The sequence below is a fragment of the Neofelis nebulosa genome, chromosome 1 (genome assembly GCF_028018385.1).
Source record: "Neofelis nebulosa isolate mNeoNeb1 chromosome 1, mNeoNeb1.pri, whole genome shotgun sequence".
Taxonomy (NCBI): domain Eukaryota; kingdom Metazoa; phylum Chordata; class Mammalia; order Carnivora; family Felidae; genus Neofelis; species Neofelis nebulosa.
The window spans coordinates 81,526,952-81,554,115 of NC_080782.1; the positions used below are offsets into that span (position 1 = coordinate 81,526,952).

The following is a 27,164-nucleotide window of genomic DNA, read 5'->3' on the forward strand; positions in this document are numbered from 1 at the left end:
AGAGTATTATGCTAAGCAAAGTAAGTCAGAGGAAGACAAATATATGATTTCACTCATATGTGGAATTTGAGAAACTCAACAGATTAACATAGGGGAAGGGATAGAAAAATAAGATAAAAACAGAGAGGGGCAAACCATTAGAGACTTTTAAATTTAGACAACAAACTAAGGGTTGCTGGAGAGGGGTGGGGGCATTAGGTTAAGTGGGTGATGGGAGTTAAGGAAGGCACTTTTCGGGATGAGCACTGGATGTCATATGTAAAAGATGAATCACTGGGTTCTACTCCTGGAGACAAGACTACACTGTACATTAACTAACTTGAATTAAAAAAAAAGTTCATAAAAAAATCAACAGAATAGAAGAATACATTTTAAAGTAAGCTTCATTTGAAACTGATGTAAAAATATGAACACTGCAGCTTATCTAAGTAAAAAGTTCTATATTTCTTACATAAGGGACTTCTCAGTTATGTACTACTTAATCCTGTAATTTAATTTTCACCATTTTCAAAGATGGCTAATTTATCTCTTCTCTACTGCCCATTAGAAAGTCTCAAGAAACTCTGTCAACAGAACCATTATTTGCTAATTCCAGTCAGTGTACAATACTCTTTCACACAAACAGGAAACCTCATCCATTAGAGAATTTCAACTATGTTAAGAAATGGAGCATAACAATAAAGAACACAATATTGATTTCTAGTGCTTCTTTGTATTTAGATACACATTCCTCTCTGTTATTTAAACTGTTTTTTAGTAATCTCTGCAGTCAATGTGGGGCCTGAACTCATAACCCTGAAATCAAGAGTCATGTGGTCTTCTGACTGAGACGGCCAGGTGCCCCACAAAATATGCAACTCTTAATTAAGAGGATTAAATGAAACCCTATGTAAATCACCTAGCAAAGTAGTTATTCAATAAATTAATCAATGGTTGGTTCCTTTCTCTTCCCCTTTATTTTTAAATATCTAGATCCTAGAAAGCTTCCCCAAACTACATACATGCTACTGGACCTAACCCCTCCCCCAGAGCATTCTAGAATTATTTTCAGATTATCAGCACTAGCTTGAATGTTCTTTGTTAAGCTTTTATTTCCTATTGACTGTCTCTCCATTTTGAATGGCAAACAAACTTTCAGTTCACCAACTCATAGAAAACTGTAGAGAATGTAGTTATATATACACAGAGAAGATGTGCTTTACCACCAGTTCAATTGGAAATCACCTGGGGTATTATGCAAATATTTTAGTTGCAAATAAGTACATCACTGTTCATCACATTCAATGTTTGGAAATATTTGAAGGGGTGTAAGAATATGATTGTCAGAAGGACTAGAGAAGGAAACAATTTTAATTTCTAAGACTTGGAATCCTGTCTCACCACAAGAACATTATTTGAGAATAATTCAGCACCAATCACTGCAATCATTAAAAGATTCTTGGGAGAAAGGGAAGGCTCAAACTGAATGGCCAAAAGAAGGTAATCTTTCCTTTTTGATCTATGAATATTGAGCACGAGGGTACATCGTTTCTTGGTGATGTAGACACTTTTTGGCTAAAATCCCAAACAATGATTAATTACTCGATTGTTTAAAATTCAAGGTTAGAGTAAACTAGACTATAGAAAATAATTTAGTTTTATAATACTGCCAGGGAAAAAAGGATCAGTAATTCAAACCACTGAAACTTTATGCAAAATATACCAGAAGTCATAATTATTTAAACATTTTGTACCAGAAATGTGCATGTTTGTTGACAATCAATGTTATGTAAAACCACTGGGCAATATAATTGGCCAAGCTTTAACACCTTAGGTCACTGGTTCTTGGCCCAGGAAAGGTCGCTCAAAGACAGTATGGACAGAGGGAGTCAATGAACACCCAGAAACTTATGAAAGGGAAAGGTCAGGAAGAAGAGGGAGTAGAGATTGTACACTGAAAAGCTGTGATTCAGGTGATTCTGAACCTTCTTGACATTGAAAATCACTGCTTTAGATAGCTTAAAACAAGATGGCTTGATAGTGGGTTAATGAAATAACCACTGTTTTCTACCATCTACTATCTATTGGCACTTTCTTCCTGGTGACAAACTTAGTCTCTTCATACTTTCATTAGGTTAAAAGGAAGGAATCAGACTACATAAGATACTAGGATAGTTTTACAGAATTGTTTTGCAAAAGTACTTTCCAGCCAGTTTTTAAAAGAAGATTTTTGGTACTGATATTGCCAGCTCAGGTTAATGAAGAGCCTAGATGTTCCCTAAAAAGACAGCCTTGCCATACCTCAAGAATATTTGTCCTCTCCAATCTATGGTTTTAAAACCCAGGGACACTCGATACTTGTGATTATACCTCTAACACCTTTCTTATGCTATAAGACAAGAGTATGCGATAGACATCACTAATCCCAATACTGCTGTCATTTTAAAGGCAAATATTTTTGACCTATAGAGAAACTCCTAATGAAATACACATTCAGTATACAGCTCAGCTGTTAAGTATGTGCGTGTGCGCACACACACACATATATGTATACATGTAGATAATACAAGGATGCAATTTTCAAATGACTAATTGAATTTTCAGAAAATAATATTTGTCTTACTTTGTAGACTGGGGTCTAAAATTCAAAGGAAAATATGTGCCAGGTGTTGTGAATAAGTCTATCAGGTCAGCAGGAAGAGAGGGTAATGGGCTTTGTGACAAGGTAGAGCATGCATTCCCCATCTTTCAAACATTTGAAGTCTTTCAAACATTTAAAATACATTGTGCATGCCTAAAAAAATTAGTCTGAATATTGAAGGAAGAAACCCTTTCTATTCCAAATTGATAGACATAATGGATACATTTTAACATAAATTAAATAAAGACAGAGATAAATAGATGGTGAATACAAAAAGAGAAGAATCCTGGAAGATTAAAATTCTGGCTTCTCATTTCAATTTGCTGCTGTAGACCAAGTTCTCTGACACATCTCTGTAAATACAATATTATGAAAAGATGGATGTGTCAAAGCATTCAAGGTATATATTTTAGCAGGAAAATATTTATATTCCAGGATTCTAATGATGATTAGCCATACTAATGGAGTTATATAAAAAGATTTACCATGTTGATATAAAGACAATTTTCTATTTTCATGAGCACATATAAAAAGCACATAACTGAAACATGTACAAATTGTCTGACTTTCTACTTTCTCTGCCCACCCTGTTAGTATAGATAATAAAGGAACACTACACAGTAGACTGAGCCCCCGGTTTCTCTGTGGGAACAGTTCTCTGCCCCTCTACTAACAACTCTGTTCAGAGCAACTCCAGAGGCTCCAAGGTCTAACCTAGGTCTTTATACTTATGTCACTTGTGCAGAGAACCTCAACCCATTACAGAATCCAGAGTTTATGGAGTCCAAAGGGTACACTCGCATACTAAGCTGGCCTCCATCTCTTGGGGCAATTTTGAGTGAAATGGAATTGGTCTAGGCCCTTGCTTGTGCATCACAAATGTTAACCAGTTCAGTTCAGAGCCTCAGTATGATTCAGAAGTTGGAGCTCCTATGGATAGCTAGATTTTTTAGTAAATTCACTGAGATTTTACTGTACTGCTAAGGCCAGAAGAAGACAACTTATATAAAGGCTCTGTATAGTCCAACTTACTTCCTAGAATAGTGGTTATCAAACTTTACAGGTGTACAAATTTATCTAGAGAGCTCATTAAGCCATAGATTTCTCATTGATTCTGACTAGGTACATCTGAGATAGAGCCTGGGAAATTTCCATTTTTAACTAAGCATCCCAGGTGACTTTGATGCAAATGCTCTCCAGACTACACAGCATGAAACACTGTCTTAGAGAATTCAAAGGGGGTGCAGCACATCCCAGACAAGGATTGGGAGACCCCTACCGCTATGGATTAGTCTGAAATTACCCTATTGCCCTGCATTCTCTGTCTGAAGACCAATAACCTTCTCTTTAAAGTGCTTTAACAAATATCTGCAATTAGATTTCATCTAATTACTTAGATGGCAGTTACATTCTTCATTCCTTAGGAATCCATCGGCAATAAATGTTTAAGGTATCATTACTACTTAGTGGAACTACTTACTTTTTCCCAAATGTGAACTAATTGGTTGGTCTAGTTTAAATAAAAAACCCACAATCTATGCTCTTCTGTATACATATATATCTTTGTATCTTCTTTTACATTATAACTTGCAATACTTTCATCTGGGAGACTATATAAACCTGGAATATGTGTTTTTGCACCAATGTGTCTGACCTTATAAGAGAAATCCTATAGTTTTTCTGATATATTGAATTAATAATCTGCATACTGGGAAAGTACAATGGTTGTCACCAACAACTGCATTGCATGTTTTCTATTTGAATAACTTTTTAAATTTTTTTTTTAACTTTTTATTTTTGAGAGATAGTGTGTGAGTGGGGGAGGGGCACGGAGAGAGGGAGACACAGAATCGGAAGCAGAACCCAGGCTCTGAGCCATCAGCACTGAGCCCGACACAGGGCTTGAACCCACGGAACTGTGAGATCATAACCTGAGTCGAAGTGGGATGCTTAACTGACTGAGTCACCCAGGTGCCCCTATGTGAATAGCTTTTAACTTAAAAATGTCAGCTACCCAATGTTTCTCAACAGGGTACTATTGGCATTTGGGCTGACAATTCTATTTTGGGGGGGCTGACAATTCTTAAGTGAGCAGGACTGTCTTTCTCCCAGTGAATGCTAAAGCATCACCAAAAGCACTTTCACACATTTAAAAATACCCTTTCATTGGTTGCTACCTCCCCTGGTTAAGAACAAATGAGACACCCTATTTTTATGGAAAGCTGTAATTGCTCAGTCCCATTATTTCCAATTTCTAACGGTACTTTGCAATATCTCGTAGGACATACGGACTTCTGAGCTAGTCCATATACATGGACATTGGAGATCTGGACAGAGGCCATGCACAATCCTACTGTTCACAAGGTGATGTTGTTGGACTAGTGCTCTCCTGCCTACACTAGGCAATAATAAATTATTAGAAAGCGGCCATAATAGGTTTCAGAACAAGAACAGATCAGTAAATCTGTATAAGAACAGAATAGTAATAGTTACTGCTACATTTAGTGAAAATTACTATGTTCTAGACATGAGTTGAGCACCACATAATGTGATGATAATGTAGCAATGAGGTCGATCCTCATTTATTATGCCCATTTTACAGATTAAAAAAGTAAGAGCCTGACTTCTTAACTACCATGCTTTATAGTTTCTCAGGACATATTTAACACGTCTCTATAAAATATTTTCCAAAAATTGAGTTTCAGGCATGAAAAGTTATCACACAGTAAAGTCTCAATTGGTTACACTGTCTCATTTAGGTATATTTTTTTTTGTTCTTAGAATGCTAGCTCGTTCCTGTATTGTGAGCCACTTAAAGACAGGATCCACCTATCTGGACCCCCATAGCATCTACCACGGTCACTTCTACATAGTAAGTGCTCAATAAATATTTATTGAATTGAAAAATAAGATTGATTTTATCAAATAGAAAAGATCAACAGGAACCTTTCTTTGGCCAATTCAGAGAACAATCAAGGAACTAAATTAACCACTCATACTATAATCAACTCTTCTTGTGCACTAGGAATCTTTTTTTAAAGCATGTGAACTGAACCACAGCTAACATTTATACTTAGATGTGCTGCTTCATAAACACTGCCAGTGTAGTTTGCAAAATTCACTTGTTTATAATAGACATCAAGGGTCTTTGCTACACACGGATTCCCACTCCACCCTCATTGCTATTGGCCGCTTACCCTTTGTTCCATCAGTCAGCAGATGCAGCCTTTCCGACTTCAGCATGATTTTGCTAAATGTCACTACTTCGTTTTAATTCTATACTGTCTCCCGGAACCCCAATTATCACTCCCTCCCCACCACATTCCCAGTAACAATCATCCTTTTAAATACTAAAAACTCAGTGTGGAAAAGTTGAGGTCAGTACCCACAAACATCAGGAAGAGGCACTTGATATTTATTTACTAGAAAATAGTTTCCCCCTTTGGACAGCCGATGCCACTCCTTATTGACCTTCCCTGCAATGCAGAGGCGTTTGCTCCACAAAACATCTCAGCAGAAACTTTCCAGAGCTGCTGATGGAGCATTCTGGTTCTTCTGCTGTATAGGTGGGCTCCTAGAAGACTAGTCAGAGAACCCAAGGTCTTGCCCCTTAAGCAAGTTTCCTAAACCCTCTGCCTCGTTTTCTCAAGCTGTAAAATAGGAATAAAGAATTAGCCTCTCCCCATTTCTAACTGAGGAACACTAGGACCCTAACAGTACATAAGAGATTGTTAAACCTCTGTGAAAACACCTTGCATTCTTGAAAGACAGACACAAAGTACCCCTCACTGATGTTATCTGACCACAGTCTCAGGTTGTGTTCAAGGAAATAGAGAACTAAAACATGTTACAACACATGCCACGCCACACCCAGAATGTATCAGGTACATGGAAAGGTTATACAGAGTGAGCTCATTCTCTAAAACGGAGGTCAGCACAGTAAGTGAGGGCAGGGCTGACGGGGGAGGGGGGAGGGGGGACCTAACCATAGAAATAAAAATGCCAAACTAAATTAACATAGCTGCTGCTTTTCTTCTTTGCATTTTTTTTTTCCCCCGGGTCACACAAATCCCTGGTTTTGTAACCCAACCGCGCGTCCGGTCACCAGACACATTCCCGGCTGAAGAGACAGCAACGGTGTTACCTACAGGGAGGGAGGGGTGGCCAAATAACACAATTTAACTTAGAGCCCATGTGGAAAGAAACGCATCTTTAGGGTCAAAAGACGGTAAGAGCGCGGGTCCAAACCAGGGGAGCCAGCGGCAGGGTGCGAGTGTGGGGTCGCGCAGGGCCGGGCGCTCGCCTGGGAAGCAGACGCGCGGCCTTGGAGGCCAGCGGCCGAAATCAGTACTCACTCTGCGTCCGACCCCCCCGGGCCCAGAGACTTCAGCTGGGTTTTCAGGACGTTTGCATTCCAGGCTGGGCTCGGCCCCCGCGGTTTCTGCTGTGAGCCTCGGCCCACAGGCAGGCACGGGGTGGGGCGGGGCGAGGCGGGGCGGGCCCGGGACGCGACGCACGCTGCTCCCCGCCCACCTCCCCCGGTGGCACCGCCCCGGAGCTCCGGGCAGCTCAGCGGAGGAAGGCTCCCGCCCCGCCCACCCGTTTTGTGTAGGCATCCGGGAAGCCGGCTGCGTTAATAACGCCGAGGGTGATGCAGGCCACGCGCGGGGTGCACAGTTCCTGCTGATGGCAGAGATCTACCGCTCCCAAGCGTCACCCTGTGACTCCACCAAAATAAGCGAGCAAGCGAAGTGAGGTGCTCTCGCAAATACACGCTCCAAATATCTCTTTTTAAACTAGAAAGCAAATTAATGATGACCATCACCAGGGATTCGTAATACATTTCAAATAGTATAATGGATATTTTAAAAAGCAGTGTAACAGAATCAGAATTCTACTAAATTATCGTCCATTATTATACTTAAAAATATCAAAATAAGTAATAAGAAAAATGGATTTTAAGCCAATGAATAAAATAAGTCATGGGTCCGTATTACTATGAATGGAATGAATGAATGAATGAATGGAAAGGAAATGCTCTTTATTATAAAAGAATGGCAAGTAATAAATACAGAACGAATGATGGTGTTAATAGAAGAGTTATGAAATTTTAAAAGAAATACGGAAAGCCAACTTTTCTCAAAGTCACAAATCAGTCACAATAAAGACTCTGGACACTGAACTTGGAGTGTGACTGGAGGAGGAGAGCGTGGTCAGTGGTTGGAGAACAGAAACCTCAGGCCTAGATACTGACAGCTGAGCAGTGACTCAACGGTGCATCCAGCCAAGGCAGAGGGACTGCCAGCTGGCATGAAAAAGGCAGAGAGGTCATCTGCACAGCTTTATACCCACACCAAGAAGCCAGAGCAGGTGAGGTTCCTGACTTCCTCTGCAAGGTGTCCCTCACAGCCACCTTATTGATTTTCATTTTTCACTTACTTCTGTTAACTAAAGCTGGTGAAGTAAGCACCCTTCCAACTCTATTTTTTTTTTATTTATTTATTTTGAGAGATAGAGAGAGAACAAGTGGGGGAGGAGCAGAGAGGGAGGGAGAGAGAGAATCCTGAGCAGGCAGGCTCTGCACTGTCATCACTAAAACTGACATGGGGCTAAGACTCACAAACCGTGAGATCATGACCTGAGCCAAAATCAAGAGTCAGTCACTTAACCGAATGAGCCACCCAAGGTGCCCCCAACTCTAATATTTTATAATTCCCTCAACAGAAGACCCTGTTCTTAAAATTATTCCCAATGAAAATACAGCTTAAAAATTCCTTTTTTTATTATTAGTAATTTCTTTCCTTTAAAAAATTTTTAAACAAAACCTCAGCTCATCTAGGTTTCACTAACATTCATTTCCTCCTATGACAAAAACAGCACAGGATGACTTATTTCGGCCACACCCCAAAAGGGATGCATCCTGGGTAACATAGCCCCAGGGTTAGCACATCTCCCTCAACAGAGGTGAGGGATCTTGTACGACTGAAGAATGCAGATAAGTTATTACATGTTATGAGATAAATTTTTCAGAGAGTCTTATACTACAGTACATACAGAAAGAGGCTCCTTTTCTTAGAAATGAAGAGGGACATTATTTCCTGATGTGCTTTGGCTGCCCCAGTCCCTGAGATTCATCCTTTCTCCCAGTGTGGTCCTCAGATCCTTTGCATCTGAAACATCTGGGGGTAAGTATTAACTAAATAAAATCCTGGGCCTCCCCCTACCCCTTTGAATCAGAATTCTTGACTGGGAACCTGAGAATCTGTATTTAAACCAGATTCTCCAAGCAATGTTTATGTAATCTAAGGTACAGGCAGTCTAAACTGCCCACAATCAGAACAATTCAGCGTCCTCACTACTCAAAGTGTGGTTGCCAGACCAGCAGCAGCAGCAACTAGGAGCTTGTTAGAAAAACAGAATTTCAGCCTCACTGCAGACTTCTTGAATCAGAATCTCATTTCAATAAAAAACCCACTGATTCAATATGAATATTACAATATGACAATTACTCCTCTGAATCTTGTTTTCCAAATGGTTACTTGTGCATTGCCTATAATATTTGTAATTGGCTATATTATATTTACTTAATATTAAAAAAAATAGATTTACTTTTTTAACCTTTAGCCTGTCTTAATCAAAACTATCCTTGGGATCATGAGTTTGAAGTGCTAGTTTATCTTGTAGCACATTAAAATACATGCATAACTATTAAAATAAACATGTTTGCCTACTTATTAACACAGAGAGTCATCTCCCAAACTACATATGGTCCAAGGGTACTGTGGGGTGAGGCTGACACTGAATGCCAGAATACACATAGTTTTTCCAGTCTCTCACTAATCTTATGGATGAGAAAATTAGCAGCTGAGAAGAGGGCTATTTAATGCCAACACAGCTATTTATGGCAAAACCAGAAGCAAAATCACAAAAGAATTCTTTGATGGGTGTTTATTCCTTCACAAATCTATCCTGTAGCTGGAGTAAATGTTGTTTGTATCGTCATTTGACTGTTTTAGAGAGAGAGAGAGACAGAGAGCAGGGGAGAGGGGCAGAGAGAGAGAATATCCCAAGCAGGCTCCATGCACAGTTGTAGAGCCAGATGCAGGGCTCGATCCCACAACCCTGGGATTGTGATGTGAGCCAAAAACAAGAGTCGGGTGCTGAACTGACTGAGCCACCCAGGAGCCCCTTTTATGTTTTTTTTTTTTTTTCTCCCCTCTAATATAGCTGAACAACATATCATGGTTCAGTTCTCCTGTTTTCCTTTCTGTAGTAGATGTTTGTCAGTTGGCAGCTGGCCACACCTTTGAAAACCCTCACTACGTATTTATAAATTTCCCACCTACCTACTCAATATGCACCTTCCCAAACCAGAATCCAGAGCACTCACATCCCCAGGGTCCCTTGTAGCAGAGTTGAGGCACATGACTTACGCTGGTCAATCACATATGCCATAAAAGAATGAGGCTGGAAGTGAACAATGTGAAGAGACCACTGCCTACCAAGAAATCTGTGTATGACAAGGCCTATTAGTCTTCAAGATTGGCACTGGCAGAGTTTCTGGCATCTGGTCCTAAATGCAATAGGTGCTGAGCTGTGGTGGTAGCACAAGAAGCACCCAAGATGAGCCTGGGCATGGTTCTTGGCTGTGAAGATTTAGATTCCTTCTGCTGGAGTCCTTGGGATCTCTACGAGCTACCCGCCAATCCTTAAGAAATCCCTTTTTGGTTTGAAATAGAGTGGAGTCCAGTTGGAACTAATAACCTCAGCCAATATATCTTCTTAATAGCTGTAGTCTACTACAGACACATTCCTTTTTTTTTTTTTTTAATGTTTATTTATTTTTGAGAGAGAGACAGAGTATGAGCAGGGGAGGGGCAGAGAGAGGAGAGAGACACACACACAGAATCCAAAGCAGGCTCCAGGCTCTGAGCTGTCAGCACAGAGCTGGATCGGGGCTCAGACTCATGAACCACGAGATCATGACCTGAGTGGAAGTCAGACACTTAACCGACTGAGCCACCCAGGTGATCCTACTGCAGACACATTCCTAAAGCAAGTTTCTTCACCTGAACAAGGACATGGTTACTATCCATGCTGCCTGAGAACTCGTCCAGCAATAGTTGCATGACTGATAACAAATCACAACTATTTTCATACTGGCGTTACTAAGAGCATAAATAATTTCTGCAACTTCATTAGTCCTCATTATTAATTTACCAAAAATCGAATTTTAAGTGCTAAACTTCTTACAATATTATTTGGAGTTAGAAAGGTCTATGTCATTTAAGTGCTTTGGATCTTCCAAGCCCAGAACTGCATGGCAGTGATACTATTTGTGTACATAATTACTCATTTTGTAAGAACCCTCGTCAAATAGTTCTGCAATACATGGTATCCATTCTAGATCACACAGCTTATGATGAGTTTCAGATTAAATATTTAACTTTTAAGATGGGCTATAAAGTTTTCTTTATAATGGTGAAATTATCACTTATTTTAACTTTCAAGTTCAGTATATCAAGAATCAAGAAAACCAAAACTAATTCTCCCTGCCAATTATATCTACTATTTTGTCATCTCATCTGTCAGGGTAATACTATGTTGCCTGTGTGTGTTATTATAATTAATTTATAATAAAAGGCTTCAAGTGATCACAAATGCTATTATGCCAGCTTTTCTAAATGATACATGGGAATGAACTTTTTTTTAAAAAGTGATGATGCAGCTGAGTTAAAGCCCTTTCAATTGGGCATCAAAGCAAAATATATATATTTTCATATATATATATATGAAAATATATATATACATATATATGTATGTATATGTGTATATATATATACATATGTATATATATATATATATAATTTTCCAATAATCTATAAATGTTAAAGATATGAGAAAGAAAGGAGTGAAGAATAAAACTCTGGGGAAACTAATATTCAGGAAACTGCTGAAGCAAAGCAAGTCAGGAAAGTGCAACAGGAGAGAGGACAAAGAGGACAATGTCTTAGAAGCTAAGGAAAGAATGTCAAGTTTGACATTAAATAAACACTAAATATGTGGCTAAAATGCCTCCACCTCCCAGCTACACTCCCTCCCTCAACTTTCTGAGACACAGCAGGGTTTGGGGCAGATGCCAAAATTCTTTACAGAATTCTGAATGAGTGACTAGGTGTGAATTTCCACAATCTACTAAACACCTCCCCACCAAGAGTTTAGATAATCCCAAATTTTAGAAACCATCTCCACTTCATCCACCAAATCTCATAGGGGTGGGGTTTTCTACTGAGGCTTCTCATGTGTGGAGGCATAACTTAAGCAGAAGTTAAATAAAGGTTGCAATTCTATAAAAGACAGGACATATATGGCAAATCTTTATATATATATATATATCTATATATATCTATATATACATATATATATATATATATATGTATATATATGTATATATAGATATATATATATATATTTAAGTGTTTATTTATTTTGAGAGAGAGAGTGAGAGCAAGCAGGGGAGGGGCAGAGACCGAGGGAGAGAGAATCCCAAACAGAGAGAGAGGGACAATCTGCACACTCACAACTCGCAGCCAAACAAGGTGGTTGATTTCACCGAAGGTGAGACCATGACTTGAGCCAAAATCGAGAGTCAGACGCTTCACGTACCAAGCTTTCCAGGTGTCAGTGGCACATCTTTTTTAGTTTTAGACATTCAAACAAGAGTGTGAGGCTAACAGGAGTAGTCACAGCTGACATACATTTTCCCCAGCACCTACGAAATGCCAGGCTGAGGGCTATGTGTTTTAAATATTTTATTACATTGAAGCCTCTTGGCAGATCTGTCCAAAGAAGTCCTATCCCCATTTTATACATGAAGAAACTGAAGCTCACTGGAGATAGGTAAACTTGCTAAGAGTAAGTGGCAAAGAGGCAACTTGGGTTTGTTTTGCTGTGCAGAAGTCCTCTTACCCATAGTTAGCACTGAGACTGTGCTCCTGAATCTGTTCAACTCTGTGGCCAGCTTCTTCTCATATCTCAGCTGGATTTTGTTTTGGGCACCTTTTAAGGGCCTGGAGAGCAGCTGGGGCTCCAAAAAGCATTTAAAACATTAACTCTTAACCGAGCCAAGTAACCTATATGAGAAAGTATTCAGACCTCCATAGAAAAGAGACTAGTTTTAAAGGAAAAATGCTTATTTAAAATAGTTGTGTAGGGGCACCTGGGTGGCTCAGGAGGTTGAGTATCTGACTCTTGATTTAGGCTTCAGGTCATGATCCCATGGTCGTGGGATGGAGCCCTGTGTCAGGCTCCATCCTGAGCATGAAGCCTGCTTGGGTTTCTCCCTCTCCCTCTCCCACTGCCCCTCCCTCTCAAAATAAATATATAAACATTTAAAAATAAATAAATAGTGGCGGCTGGGTGGCTCAGTTGGTTTAGCGTCCAACTTCGGCCTAGGTCATGATCTCGCAGTTTGTGGGTTCAAGCCCTGCCATCGGGCTCTGTGCTGACAGTTCAGAGCCTGGAGCCTGCTTCTGATTCTGTGTCCCCCCTCTGTCTCTCAAAAATAAACATTCAAAATAATTTTTTTAAAAAATAAGTAGTTGTATAGATAGCCCTGAAATAATGTTTTTGATGATCTCAGACATACTGGAAGATCACAAGTTGAAATGGGCTGAACAAACTATTTAAATGTTGAAAACTACTAATTAAAATTGTAGTTTTTTGCCTTTAAATGTGTTGTTTCAGTGATTTTTATAAGTTGCAAAGCTCTCAAGTGCTATATTACCAAAGAATGCTCCATTAGAGCTTCTGATGTCCAGCGGTGTCGAGGACCTTGTCTGAACAGGAAACCTGGGTTTGAACCCTTGTTCTATCCTAATGGCTTTGCAATCTTATCAAGGATGCTTAACCTCTCTGGGCCCTGACTCCCTCAGATATAAAGGAATAATAATTACAACATTAATAAAAGAATACATGAGGTATTTACACAGAGCATTTAGCAGAGAGCCTAGTGTGGCTAATGCTCATCAAGAGAATCTGAATTATTTTCTGAAGAAGTGGAAGTGCTATATTTATACTTACATTATGTGTAAAAGTCCAATATTATCTATAGATATTATGATAAGAATATTTACTGAACACTTATTATATGCCAAGAAAAATTGTAGAATCAATGATTTTACTAGGTTTTAAATTGTTCAAACCATTATTAAGAAATTACATTCTCCTCCCCACCCCCAGCATAGAAACGATACTTTGTTCAAAACTTACCATGATATACAAGTACTATTTGCCTTCTCTACAGACTCCACCCACTAATGATAGACCTGTTGTAGAGCAGGAGTCTTTTCATGCTCAGGAAATGACTGACCTTGGTGGCCCGGGCTGTTCCACCAGCATGGGTCCTGGAAGGCTGACTGCTCCCAAGGCTTGTTGCTTTTTTCTTAAAAATAAGAAAGTATATATTTTAGTTTCACTGGGGTAAACCATCCTAACAATGTAGACAAGTTAAATTTTCATATCAATACAAATATCTTCTTAAGCAAACTTCAGACTAATATACTAAGCACACAAAAATTAAACATGTTTAATGTTTTTAAATTGTTCATCTTTGTCTGAAGACTATATAAACACTGAAAAGGAAGAGGAAGCTGAATAAATCTCAATTATTCAATAGTCAATGATTCTGGAGAACTACAAAGATCCTCATGGGAAGTTGCCATTTCCACCATGAAGCGCTTCTGGAAACAACATCACTCGCTGTGGAGTGGGTGGCTTTCTTTCTTACAGCACTATAGACAGTGCATGCTAGCACAACCTCTACAGAGGGTGATTTAGCAATAAGTCGCAAAGACAGAATTCTACTTCTAAAAGTTTATCTTAGGGAAGTAAGAAGAGAAAGCAAAAGCCTTTTTTCTTCAAAGATATTCACAGTATTATTAGATCAAAAAGCTGAAAGCAATATAGGTAATAATAATGAATATTTATTGAGTACTTACCATGTGCCAGGCAATTATTCTATTAGAATAATAGAATTATAGATAAAAATAGAGTAATAATACTTCAGTAAGAGTATCTATTTAGAGCATTACTGTAAGTGCTCTAAGTGTTTTAAGTACCATGTGTCATAACCTACTTAATTTTCGCAGGAAATGGTATAATGCTGGTCCTATTTTTATCCTCATTTTGTGGGTGAGGAGACTGAGGAATGGGATGAACACATAACTCAGCGATGGTCACAGCTAGTCAGAAATAGGACGTCTACTTCAGACCCTGTTCTCTTACCTATCTGTACTGCCTCCCACAATAGAAGTCTGTTATAGACAGCTACAGGATGAAATATCATGCAGTTATTAAAAATCATGTTTAGAAGAACATTTCATTAAATGAAAACGTTATTCATATTTTATATAAAGAAAAGTCAGCTTATAACATAGTATGTACAGTATGATCACTGAAGTTCATATGAGGTTATTTTCTGATGGTGCAGTTAAGAGCAATTTTTTAAAATATTCTTCTTTGTGCTTTTTTGTATTTTCTTACAAAACTATACTATTTTAACTGAAAAAGAACGCTAAATGAAGGGGAGAAAAAAGGAAAGGTAAAATACACAGCTTCTTTCTCAACAAGGCCTTGATATATCTCTTACAAATATCCATATTTCAAAGAGGCAAGCTTGTAAACTATCCAGTTATATAATGTCAAATCGATTATCCTCCAACATCTATAAAATGTGAATAATGTACTATAAGCATTGAATATAGGAAGGGCAATAATGCTGATACATAATATATTAAAAAGTTGTATGTCTATATGGTAAAAATTTTAAAAACATATAATTGAGGGGAGCTTGGGTGGCTCAGTTGGTTAAACATCCAACTCTTGATTTTGCTTCAGGTCATGGTCTCATGGTTGGTGAGTTCAAGCCCCACATCAGGCTCTCTGCTGGCAGCATGAAGCCTGCTTGGGATTCTCTCTCCCTCTCTCTCTGCCCTTCCCCTGCTCTCTCTCCCTCTCTCTCAAAATAAATATGTAAATACATACATACATACATAGTTGAAAGCAATGTGTTTTAATTTGTTAACATTTAGCAAGATTCATACTGCTTACTTTTTTTTTTTAAATGCGTGTCACGGACTCTTGAGCTGAAGCCGCTTCTTCCTGCAGGTTAAATATTACCTTAGGAAGCAGAAAAGTCAAAACCTAGCTTGTTGTCCTCAAAGTATCATGCTTCTGAATCCACTGGCTGACCACACTCAAGCACTTCAGGAAAGTCACTGAGGCAACAGGGTGGACTTGTGTTCATGAAATGGCATCTGAGGGGTCTCACAGGCATTTGCAGGAGTCCCAGGCTCCCAGGCATGGCCTGCGGACTAAATAGTCTCTCCCAAGCACACATGCAGTACCATCGGCCAAGGGAAGAAAAGAATCTTAGATAAAAATGACAGAAATAAAAGAGGCTGCTAAAGAGCTAGTGTTGTGAGTGTGGTATGGGAGATGGTGAAAAGAGGGGATGGCCTCAATTGCAAGATTTTGCACTTGCAAAATCCAGGTTGCAAGTCTCTTCAAAATATAAAGTGTATTGACAAATAGCTTCTGATGGCCATAGTGTATTCATGGATTCAGTGTAAGGTACCAGACCTAAGAAATAAAGACAAGAATACAGCAATGGGGTATTGGTTTTAATCCCATTACTCATTTCAACCTCCTCACTTCCCAGTGAGGAGACTGAAGCCCAGAAAGATCAGGCCGCTGTCCTGTGGGCCATAGCTGCCCCGCACTCCAGCTATTAGCCTTTGGTCTCAACTATAATCAAGGAAGGTCATGTTCTAATCCTGCCCTAGCAACAGCTCCTATCCACTAAGTCAAAGCCCCCATCCATGCATGCCAGACCCTGCCTCATCTGTAAATGAATTCTACTTTAATGCATCAGCGAGAATTTGCCCAAGAGAATTAAAAAAAAAAACTTGGTTTTTGGCTGAGTTATAAAACTATTAAGTTAAAAAAAATAACTATTTAAACTTGATATATTTGCTGATTTCTGTTTTCCCTTCATATGAACTCAAGATTTACTTTTTATTTTCATTTATTAAATTCAATAACTTTTAACTCAAATGAGGATCTCTTGGCTTTCCTGTGGGTAGGACCTGTCACTCCAAAGCTTGCCTTACCTTCTGACCCTATATAACCTAATCTACAAAGGACTAAATCTAATATTTATTAAGCCCTTATATCAGTTTCTTAAAACACAATACAAAAGCTTAGAAATGTACACATAAACCAGATCAGACTCCTCATTCTCAGGTTAGTAACCAACATTTAATTACAGATGTTTTGGGCTGTATATAAGTCTTGGCAGTCTTTGTTCAATTGTGTCTGACTTCATGCATCCCTTCATTCATTCACTCATTGGACAGGCATTTACTGAACCCTGGCTATGAGCCTGTTCCTATTCTAAGCAGTGGAGATGTAATGACCAATTAAGCAGAAAAAAAAAAAAACTCCTGCTCTCATAGTGCTTACATTCCAGTAGGAGCAATCAGACTCTAAATAAGTCAACAAAAAACAAAATGATTTCAGTGAGTGATGCCTGCTATAAACACAGTAAAATAGGGTAATGTAACAGCAAATGACTGGCTGAGAATTGTTCCAGATGGGATACACAAAGAAATGACATTTGATTGAGATCTGACTACAAATAACCCAATCATGGAAATAAGGGATGTGGGAGAGGAGGCATTCTAGGTAGACAGAGTAGCATGTGCAAAGGCCCTAAGATAGGAATGGGCTTGGCAAGTTGGAGAAACTGAAAGAAGTTAGAGCAAATGGCAGGCACAGGCATATTTGGTATGAGATGAAATAGGATGTTGGATGAAGATACTTAAACTGAAGTGATAGAGATTTAGGATGACCCTAGAGTCAGGTATGTTTGAGATCATTGGTTTCTTCCAGCTTCAGCCTGCTTCCTGATCTTCTCTGGTAACCATCTAGCCCTCCTGAGTCCTCCCTTATCTCCAGCTGAAAAGTTCTCAAAGTCCTCTGGCTTCACCTCACCTTGTGCTTAGTTTTGCAGGTATCTTCTTTACCCTCACTTTCCCATCACCTTACCATCAGCACTGGTCCTTAGAAATCACACTCTGGCCTGAACACCTCTCCCACCTGGTTAGGTCTGCATATTCACTAACTGGTGATAGGGCAGGATCCACCCTCAGACAGAAGAGAATCCATCCACTCACGGAAAGCAGAAACTCTCTAAACAAGCTCACTTGGCTATGACTCTGCACTTGTCGTAACATACAGAAATGCTCTAGTCTTTAAAAGATTAAGACATTAAATGAGGATGCCAATACTATAGTAATTCAGATTTTGAGTTAATTTTTTTTCATTTCCATAAGCCCATAGACTAAAAGCCATCAGGCAGATTTCTCCTTGCCAACCAATCACACCCTTTGTAATATTTATGAGCACTTCTTTGTTTAACTTTAGTTTTATAGAAAGGAAATTGGCAGGAAGAGACTGCCCCTCATCCCTAATGTCAGGTCACAGGCCTGGCTGAGTCACTGGCCCCTTGCAGTCGAGCATGCCAGGCCCTCAGTCCTAATGATCAACAGGGACAGAAGTACGATACTCCGTGCCTTATTTTCCTCCACTAGACTCAAACTCCAGGACACCAAGTCTGCGGAATTTACAGAGAAAAGTGTGTGATCTCTCCTGCAGTCATGAACGCAGTCATGAGGCCCTGTTTCCATGGACTATGAATCCACACCGACTTTAAGCAGCCTCTCCTACCTCCAAAAGTCGGCCAGCTAGCCATGAGACCCATAAAAGAGGAACCCCATGCTTGAGCAGAGAAGTTCAGTGAAGAATACACAGATGAGAGCAATCCTATCTGCAGCTGCAGGAAGGTATGAAAAGAATGAATTATATACCTTTTTTTTTTGTACGTCTGTGGTAATTCCCAATAAAAAATTTTATTGAATGAATCAGAACTCAAGTCTTAAAAACTGTTTTCAAAGTAACAATGAAGTTCTAAGAGCCAAGCAAAGAGCTGTTATGTCACAATCTCCTAAAATCTCAGGAAAGGCCCTGAGTGAAGCCTCATGTTGCCCTGAGACTTTAGTGAGCACAAAGAAAGGTGCCACGTTCCCTAGAATAAAGGCTCTATCTTTTGATATGTATGGCAAGAATCCTGGCTCCACCAAATGCCCGTTGAGACTGTGGACAAATTCGTGAACATTTCTAAGCACTATTTTTCTCATCTGAAAAAAAGAATAACCATACCCATATCTAAGACAGAGATTGTGAGGATCAAAGGAGATGAAGAATGGTCTGAGGAGTTCCCCACAGGTTGCAAATCCCTGCTCTAGAGAGACTCAAAGTTCTTGATCAAGTCGCGGTGGAATAGGCTGATCTCCTCAAGGCAATACCACTGGACCTGGTTTTAACTCAGTGGCTGCTGTGAATTTTCTGTCAGCTTTTATCACTTATACAATCAGAAAAAACCATTTTTTTTTTCCATTGGATTAAAAAAAGTGGTTTTTTCTTAGGTCTAGCCATGATTCTAATAATGGACACAATTAAGTTATTTGGAAACACTTTGATCCTTTTCGGGTTTGCTTTTAAGCTTTGTTAGATTGGACAAAAGCAGCCTTCAAAGTAGGACTAATTTTTCTTTTTTTCCAAACAGAGATGACACCCTTCTGAGAGCTCTACCCAGTGACTCTGACTGGTGGGAATACATTGTATTCCTAGGCCTGGGTGAGCTCTGGGGATTACATGGAAGTATAAATGTGATGCCTCTAGCCCCTAGGCAGGCATACCAAGATTACTCAGTAAATGCTGGCTAAGAGGAGCCCAGGACTACTTAAAGGGGCTAATGCTAAAAAGCCTCCTTCTTAAAAACAAAACAAACAAAAACAAAACAAACACACACCTTTCCAGTAAATGAAGGAATTTCAGTTTGTAAGTTGGGCCACATCTCCTTTCAAGTATAAGTTTGTCTCCCTTTCATATTTATTAAGTTTGTACATAAGGAAATTTAGATTAAAAAATGTAAGGAAATTTAGATTCCAAGGTGAGGAGTGTTCTGACTTTGAACAACTAAAAAACTGCCAGAGAATTAAATGAAACAGTGGTCCTCAAACTCTGGACACCAGGCAGCATGATGTTCCCTGTATGGGAAACAAGAGAGGGAACCCTAGGGCTGTTCCAGCTTTCTGTCTGGAGAGTTCCCAGGCTGCCTGAACGTGGAACGTGGAATGTGGAACGTGGAAAAGGAACCTAGGCAGAAACCATCAGTCTCTACGGGTTCAGGAGGTAGAAGTGGGAGCTCCACAGACCAAGGGGGCTCAAGAGGTTCACAGGGAGAGCACCAGAAAGAGAGCTGCAAGAGAGAGCCCCAGAGATCTGCATGCACGTGCATGCCATGTGGGAACCTGAAGTCTGGGTAAAGAACACCCAGAAGGAGCAGAGGTATGATCCCTAGAGCTCGCACAGACCAGGAATAGAGTATGTCCCCAGCAGTCAGAATCATTGGCAGAGTCTGCAGAAGGATAAATTAGTCCTCTTCTAAACGCTGCTCTGGGCCAGCCAAACAGCTTAAAAGCAAACCTTAAGTTATTTCCAGGTAACTGAACTGTGTCCCAGAACACAGCTCAACAAACAAGCACCCAACAGGATGAAATTCACATCTATTTGGTATCTGATAAAAAATTACACGGCATGCATAGAAGCAGAAAAATACAACTTTATTTTCCATGGGTAGGAAAATATAATGTTCAAAAAGCATAGTATCTTGATTGCAGTGCTGGCTACCCAAATCCATACATGTAATAAAGTGGTATAGAACTTACATACACATGTTCCAATGTCAATTTCCTACTTTTGATATTATACTATAATTACGTAAGATGTAACCAATGTGAAAACTGTATGAAGGGTACAGGGGACCTCTCATACTATCTTCACAACTTCCTGAGAATCTATTTCAAAATAAAAAGCTTTTTAAAAGTAAGTTAAGGAGAGACATGAAAAGTATTTTCTTAAAAGCCACCCAAATCAAACTTCTAAACATATAAAATACAATGTCTGAAATGAAAAATATACTGGGATTAAGAACTGATGAGATATCACAAAAGAAACAATTAGTGAACATGGACAGATAGCAATAGAAACTACCCAAAACAAAACAGTGAGTAAAGACTAGAGGCTAGGGAAGAGAGGATCAGTGAGCTGTGGGACAACTTCAAGCAGCTAATATGTGTATAATTGCAGCCTCCAAAGAAGAGGAGAGAGATGGAGACAAACCAAAATATATGAAGAGATAATGACCAAATCATTTCCAAATGTGATGAACCCACCAATCCATGAAGCTTAACAAATCCAAGTAAGAATGATGAATAAATAGGGTATGAACAAAGGGGCAAGTTGGTTTTTAGATGCCCATCCCTCAAAGACTTCCAGTGATGACAAAATCTACATGTGGGGCAAGAGTTCTGTCTCCTGTCCCAGCTGACATGATGTCTTTCTCTTCCAGGGAGTTGGTTAGAGTTCCTGCAGCCACAAAACCAGTGATTCTCTTCTCCATCCAAAGAGCAAGAAAATGGAGCTAGCCTACCTTTCTACCAAAATAATGGCAAATATTCTTTGGGGAGCCCTTAAGAGTACAGCCTGTAAGAGTCAGACATTATAGGTCACAAAATTTTTGAGCACACAGATATACAAGAACTTTTGCATTAAACGAGTATTGAAATCCTCAAAGGTTCAATGTGGCTGCTGGCATGCTCAAATAATTTCTCAAGATATTTGTGAAACTCTTTGTTGAACTTTTTTCAGAAACTGCAACACATTATTTGATTATCCTTGGATGCAAAACAAATTTATGCTCTCAAAGGAGATTTAAGTTTTTGAACCTACCAAAAAACTAATCAGATTCATATATGGTAAATATGAGAAAGCTACTGAACTGGATTAACAAATGATTTTAGTGAAAAAAAATATTGATGGAAGATGAAATGCTTTTGTGTTCTGAATGTAAAAGTAGAATTAATATCAATATTATGTGAACAATGGAAAATAGCTTAACTATATAAATTTTCAGGTTACCACTGGATTTAATTTTATTGATAGGAAGTCACCATTTTCTTTCCTTTTCCATACCTCTTGCATACAGATGCTTCTTTTTTTTTATAATTTTTTTTAATGTTCATTTATTTTTAAGAGAGAGAGAGAGCGAGAGAGAGAGAGAGAGAGAGAGAGAGAGACAGACCATGAGCAGGAGGGGCAGAGAGAGAGGGAGGCACAAATCTGAAGCAGGCTTCAGGCTCCTAACTGTCAGCACAGAGCCCAATGCAGGGTTCAAACTCATGATATGTGAGATCATGACCTGAGCTGAAGTCAGATACATAACCAACTGAGCCACCCAGGTGCCCCCAGATGCTTCTTAAAAATAGTATAAGAGGGGAGGTGGGTGGGGACATGGGTGACATAGATAAAGGGATTAAGAGTACACTTATTGTGACGATCAATGAATAATGTATAAAATTATTGAATCATATTGTACACCTGAAACATAAAACACTGTACATTAATTATACTTCAATAAAAAAAATAAATACAGAAAATCTATGGTCAGAGATTAATTTACAGTTTTTCTTTTCTTTCTTAGCATTTTTCAATCAGTGCATTTTTAGATCAATGGTTTCTTAAGACTTTATGAAATGTAGTAGTTTTCAGGATAAAAACTCTCATTAAAATATATGTTTTGACATATTTGTTAACAAATCAGTTCCATTACTTAATAGTTACCCTATAAAATGACAAGAAATATTGTGTTTCCACATGAAAACACATGCTTTTTTTTTTTAACGTTTATTTCTGAGACAGAGAGAGGCAGAGCATGAGTGGGGGAGGGGCAGAAAGAGAGGGGGGACACAGAATCCAAAGCAGGCTCCAGGCTCTGAGCTGTCAGCACAGAGCCCGACATGGGGTTCAAACTCATAGACCGCGAGATCATGACCTGAGCCGAAGTCGGATGCTCAACCAACTGAGCCACCCAGGTGCCCCAAAAACACGTGCTTTATCAGAAAATAGTATCTAGAAAATAATTGTCTTTCAAAAGGGTAGGCATATCCCCCAACAGTACCAATTATAAAGCTTGACTGTTATCTACAAATGATCCTTTATACCATGGTTGTAAATAGTCTACAAATAAATACAAGTTGCCTTTATTACCAAAAGAAGTATAAATGTATGCTACCACAAATGCAATATAATACATAGGATATATTAGCCCCTGGGAAACAGTGATAAATAAGTCATAATGAATAAATCTTACCATTAACTCATTGCATAGAAATTCACTTACTGAGGGAAATGCCTCATGCACAATGGTCTTAATAACACAGACTATGGTAGCTGCACTTCATTGAGTGTGTTTATTTTCTAACCACTCAGTACCTACTCATCATCACCAAGTCAACTCAAGTCTTTCTAGTCCTGGGTGGCTGTCTTGCTAGGCAGCCCAAATGCTAGCCTTTTCCTGACTTTGTCTGCTGTGACCCAGCTTTCCTCCATGTTGCATTTCTGACCCTATGGAGAGAGAATGCACTTTCTTCATTTCAGATTCAAGGAAATAGGAATGATTTAATCTTCCTTTTTTAATTTATTTTTTTAGTAAAGTATAGTTGACACACAACGTTACATTAGTTTCACGTGTACAACATAGTGATTCAACAATTCCAAGTGTTATGTTGTGCTCATCACAAGTGCAACTACCATCTGTCATACACGCTATTACAGTATCATTGGCTATATTCCCTATGCTGTGCCTTTTATTCCTGTGGAATGACTTAATCTTACTTTATAAACTTCTTGAATGAAAAGAGGGTACAACACAAGGAGGAAAGAAGCAAAGATTTACAAAAATTGACAACAGTAGTAAGAAAGTCTATGGTGTTAGCCTTAGATAGAATTCTTCTTCTTTTTATTTTTTTCAAACTTTTTATTCAGTTTTGAGAGACAGAGCGTGTACAGGGGAGGGACAGAGAGAAAGGGAGACACAGAATCTGAAGCAGGCTCCAGGCTCTGAGCTGTCAGCTCAGAGCCCGATGTGGGGCTCCAGCTCACAAACGGTGAGATCATGACCTGAGCCAAAGTTGGGTGCTTAAATGACTGAGCCATCCAGGTGCCCCAAATAGACAGAATTCTTAAAATAGGTAATTTTATGAATATTATCAAGATAGTAGTTAAAAGCCCTGACTCTGTAAACTGAGTCAATTCCGGACTTCACTACCAAATACCTGTATAACCTTGGACAAGTTATTTAATCAAGCTTTCCCTCAATTTCCTCACCAGGAGAATGAGATTATTATAAGAGGGGTGCATGTATGTGTGTGTACAATGCCTATATTTGTGTTAGCTATTATTATCAAATGCTCTCTAGTTCTCAACTACCCTTACCAACCTTCTCTTGTCAAAATACTTCTCACTAAGGTGTTAATAATTGATATATTATCTCTCCTAGGAATACTCAGAATTTAAAAGAGGATCCAGGAGAAAGCAATGTTTAACTCAAAGGTTAAGTAAGTTGCTAATGGTGGAATTACAGACAACAAGCTAACTGGGAAATATTATTGGATGGTACCTCCTAAATATATCTACTCAACAAGATTGCCCCTTCAGGGCTGGGGATGGCGTGTACCTCTAAATGTCCTTAAACTGTATGTCACATTTTGGGAGTATGTTTTGTACACACATATGTATGTACTTTTCAGAGGAAAAGATCAGTTTTCATCAGATTCCATAGGGACTATGAACTGAAAATAATTGTGAATCCTTGCCCTCTAAGCTACCTAATTCTCTGTCCATATGTAAGAGAGACACTTCTAGTCAAACATGCACATTTGCTTGTCCCTGTACATAAACACACACACACACACACACACACACACACACACACACACACACACAGTAGTAGCAGCTGCTGGATCTCTAAGGGGTTCCAAAGAAATAAGGCTCACATCTAAAATACTTCTCTCTTTAATGTGTAAGCAGACATATGCACAGATTTAGTTCTGATCACTGTTAAAAATGCTTTCATTATTCTTTTATAACCTGATGATCTTTATTCTTTTCCTTCTGATTAAAAAAATACATTTAGAATAAAAAGTAGAAAAAAGAAATGTAAATTTCTCAAATTCCTGTCAATCAAAACAGCTACTTTCAGTTTTCTATTCTTGTGTAAATAAAAAAATATGCACAATGTTATAAATACAGTATATAAGTGAAATTGTAATTCCTTCGTCTTTTTTTTTTAACCTAACATAAACACTTTTCTTCACTAAATGTTCCTTGAAGCATGGTGTTCAAGATACCTCAGTTACTACATCTGTGTGGTAACTTCACCAATTCATTACTGCTGTATGTTTGTTTCTCTCCCAGTTTGTCATTATTATAAATACAGTGATGAAGATCCTTGTGCCATCATGTACACCTCTGATTATGCACTTGAAACAAATTCTCAGACTGGGAATTTCTAGATAAAAAAGGATGAATTGTTTTTCTTATTCAAGGCTCTCAGTTATTTTCCATTTTAAAACACCATTTATGTTTTTGTTAAAGGAAGAGTTTAATCATATAGATTTACAATTTCATAATTTTGAAGTTTTCAAATATTTGAAGAAAATTTATATAAGAAGTCAAAATCAAGCCTCCTTCTTAAAATACACACACAGACACCCCTAACATATGCTAATTTAGAAAGACAAAATCAACAATGTATCATCATTGCTAAAGCTAGAAATATTTTATTCCATCACTTTTTGAACATTACCATAGCAAAGTATTTCCTCCTTTTAACCACTGGGTGTCCCCTGAACTATGTTTTTAGCATTCAGGCCGATACCACCACACCTAACATGTATCTCTGCAAACTCTTGTCCCTATAGCTGGTCCTAAGAACCTTCATTATCTTCTAAATGCACTATTTTAAAATCCATTAGTCATTCAGCTTCCTATTTAGCTTTCATTATTCAGTGGAATAGATGCTTGGTTTCAGATTTTCCAGAGTCTACCCATCTTTTAAGAAAGCACAAAAAAAGCCAGTCACAAAATTACATTCAATGAAGCAATGGTTAACCCAAGTACTAGGTGAAACCAAAATTGGAATGTGAATATAAAAGTACTTGAACTATCAATTTCCTATAAAAGAAATGTTTTTCTTCAAAGTTGCATCTGCAGATTTCAGAGTGCTATATCTCTGGAATGTACTTAAGTCCAAAAATTCTGCTCTTGAGCTCCAATTAGACTATGTAGGAATGGACTGACTTGATTTACAAAAGAAAGAATCCAGGGATGCTAACCTTAATGTAAATAACCAACCAAAAAGCCTGATGTCCTAATGATTAAGATAAACATATGTTTAGAATTCACTCCTGAGTTCTTTCCAAATATTGTCTTTCTTACTTATACTACTCAATTAACAAGTGAATCTATTTACCTATAAACAACTGGCAAACAATCCAAGAAATCTGTAACATGTGATGCATCTAGGCCACACTTAACTCTTTTTGTATAAGTGAACACTGATTTCAACTTTTTTTGCTTTACTGATGTTCATTACATAAATCCATGTACATTGAAGAGTCATCAGTGCAGAATCTCCACTTACTCAGCACCCTCCCAATCATAAAAGAGACAGCTCCAACAATATCCCCATCTCCAATCCAGGGTCTTTCCACAGCCCCCATAATTCTGCAATTACCAGCCTAGACCCTTTTTCCAGTCTTCCCATTAATGACACTGCAACACCCAGGTCCCCCTACCTATTAATTGCTTTTTCTTTGACCTGTTCACTGATTTCTCCTTCCTACCCCCCTTCCCCCCCAACACAGGCATTTATCAACATCTGCTTTTGGTTTCTCTCCTCTTTCTCTGGACACTCTTTTCTTCAATGATTTCAAACAAGAATTTTGGCACTGAGGGTTAGAAAGGAAGATAAAATGGGAGCTTGAGCAATTTCAAAGGATATATTTTGAAACAGTTTATGATGAAGAAGACTGAACTAATATGTAATCTAAAGGAATCATTAAACAAAGAGGAAAAGAGAGAAGGAATAGCTCCCTAGACAAGGTCCTATGAAAATTAGAGAAAAACACGGTTAGTACTTGCTCCAACCAAAGGCACCCACATGATTCAATGACTCTTAGAAACTTCAGCACTCTTAATGTGCTTCAGTCACGCTATCTCCAGAACATGACAGAGAACAGTAGGTCCAAGGGCCAGGGTGGAAAGATTATCTACAAAGAAAAGAAAGAAAGAAAGAAAGAAAGAAAGAAAGAAAGAAAGAAAGGGAAGAAGGAAGGAAGGAAGGAAGGAAGGAAGAGAACAGAAAACAAGAAACAAATGCTTATGTGTGCCAAGCACTGTGTTATGCACTCTATAAGAATTATCTTGGGGCACCTGGGTGGCTCAGTTGGTTAAGCTCCTGACTCTTGATTTTGGCTCAGATTATGATCTCACAGGAGTGAGACTGAGCCCTGTGGTG

The 27,164-nt window shown here is 38.7% G+C and overlaps 1 protein-coding gene across 12 annotated transcripts in view; it reads right to left on the bottom strand.

Annotated features, from left to right (window-relative positions):
• CAST (calpastatin) overlaps positions 1-27,164 on the bottom strand; it is a 108,401-nt gene that overhangs the window by 60,942 nt on the left and 20,295 nt on the right. For 7 of the 12 annotated variants that reach the window (XM_058726581.1, XM_058726572.1, XM_058726568.1 and 4 more), the window contains exon 1: positions 6,976-7,119. Coding sequence is in view for 5 of the 12 variants with exons in the window: in XM_058726623.1 (XP_058582606.1) it covers positions 13,992-14,063 (72 nt within the window). In the remaining 7 variants the exon portion in view is untranslated. Of the gene's footprint in view, positions 1-6,975; positions 7,120-13,991; positions 14,064-27,164 lie in introns of those variants that run through there. The other 5 variants (XM_058726623.1, XM_058726612.1, XM_058726602.1 and 2 more) reach the window with 1 other exon arrangement.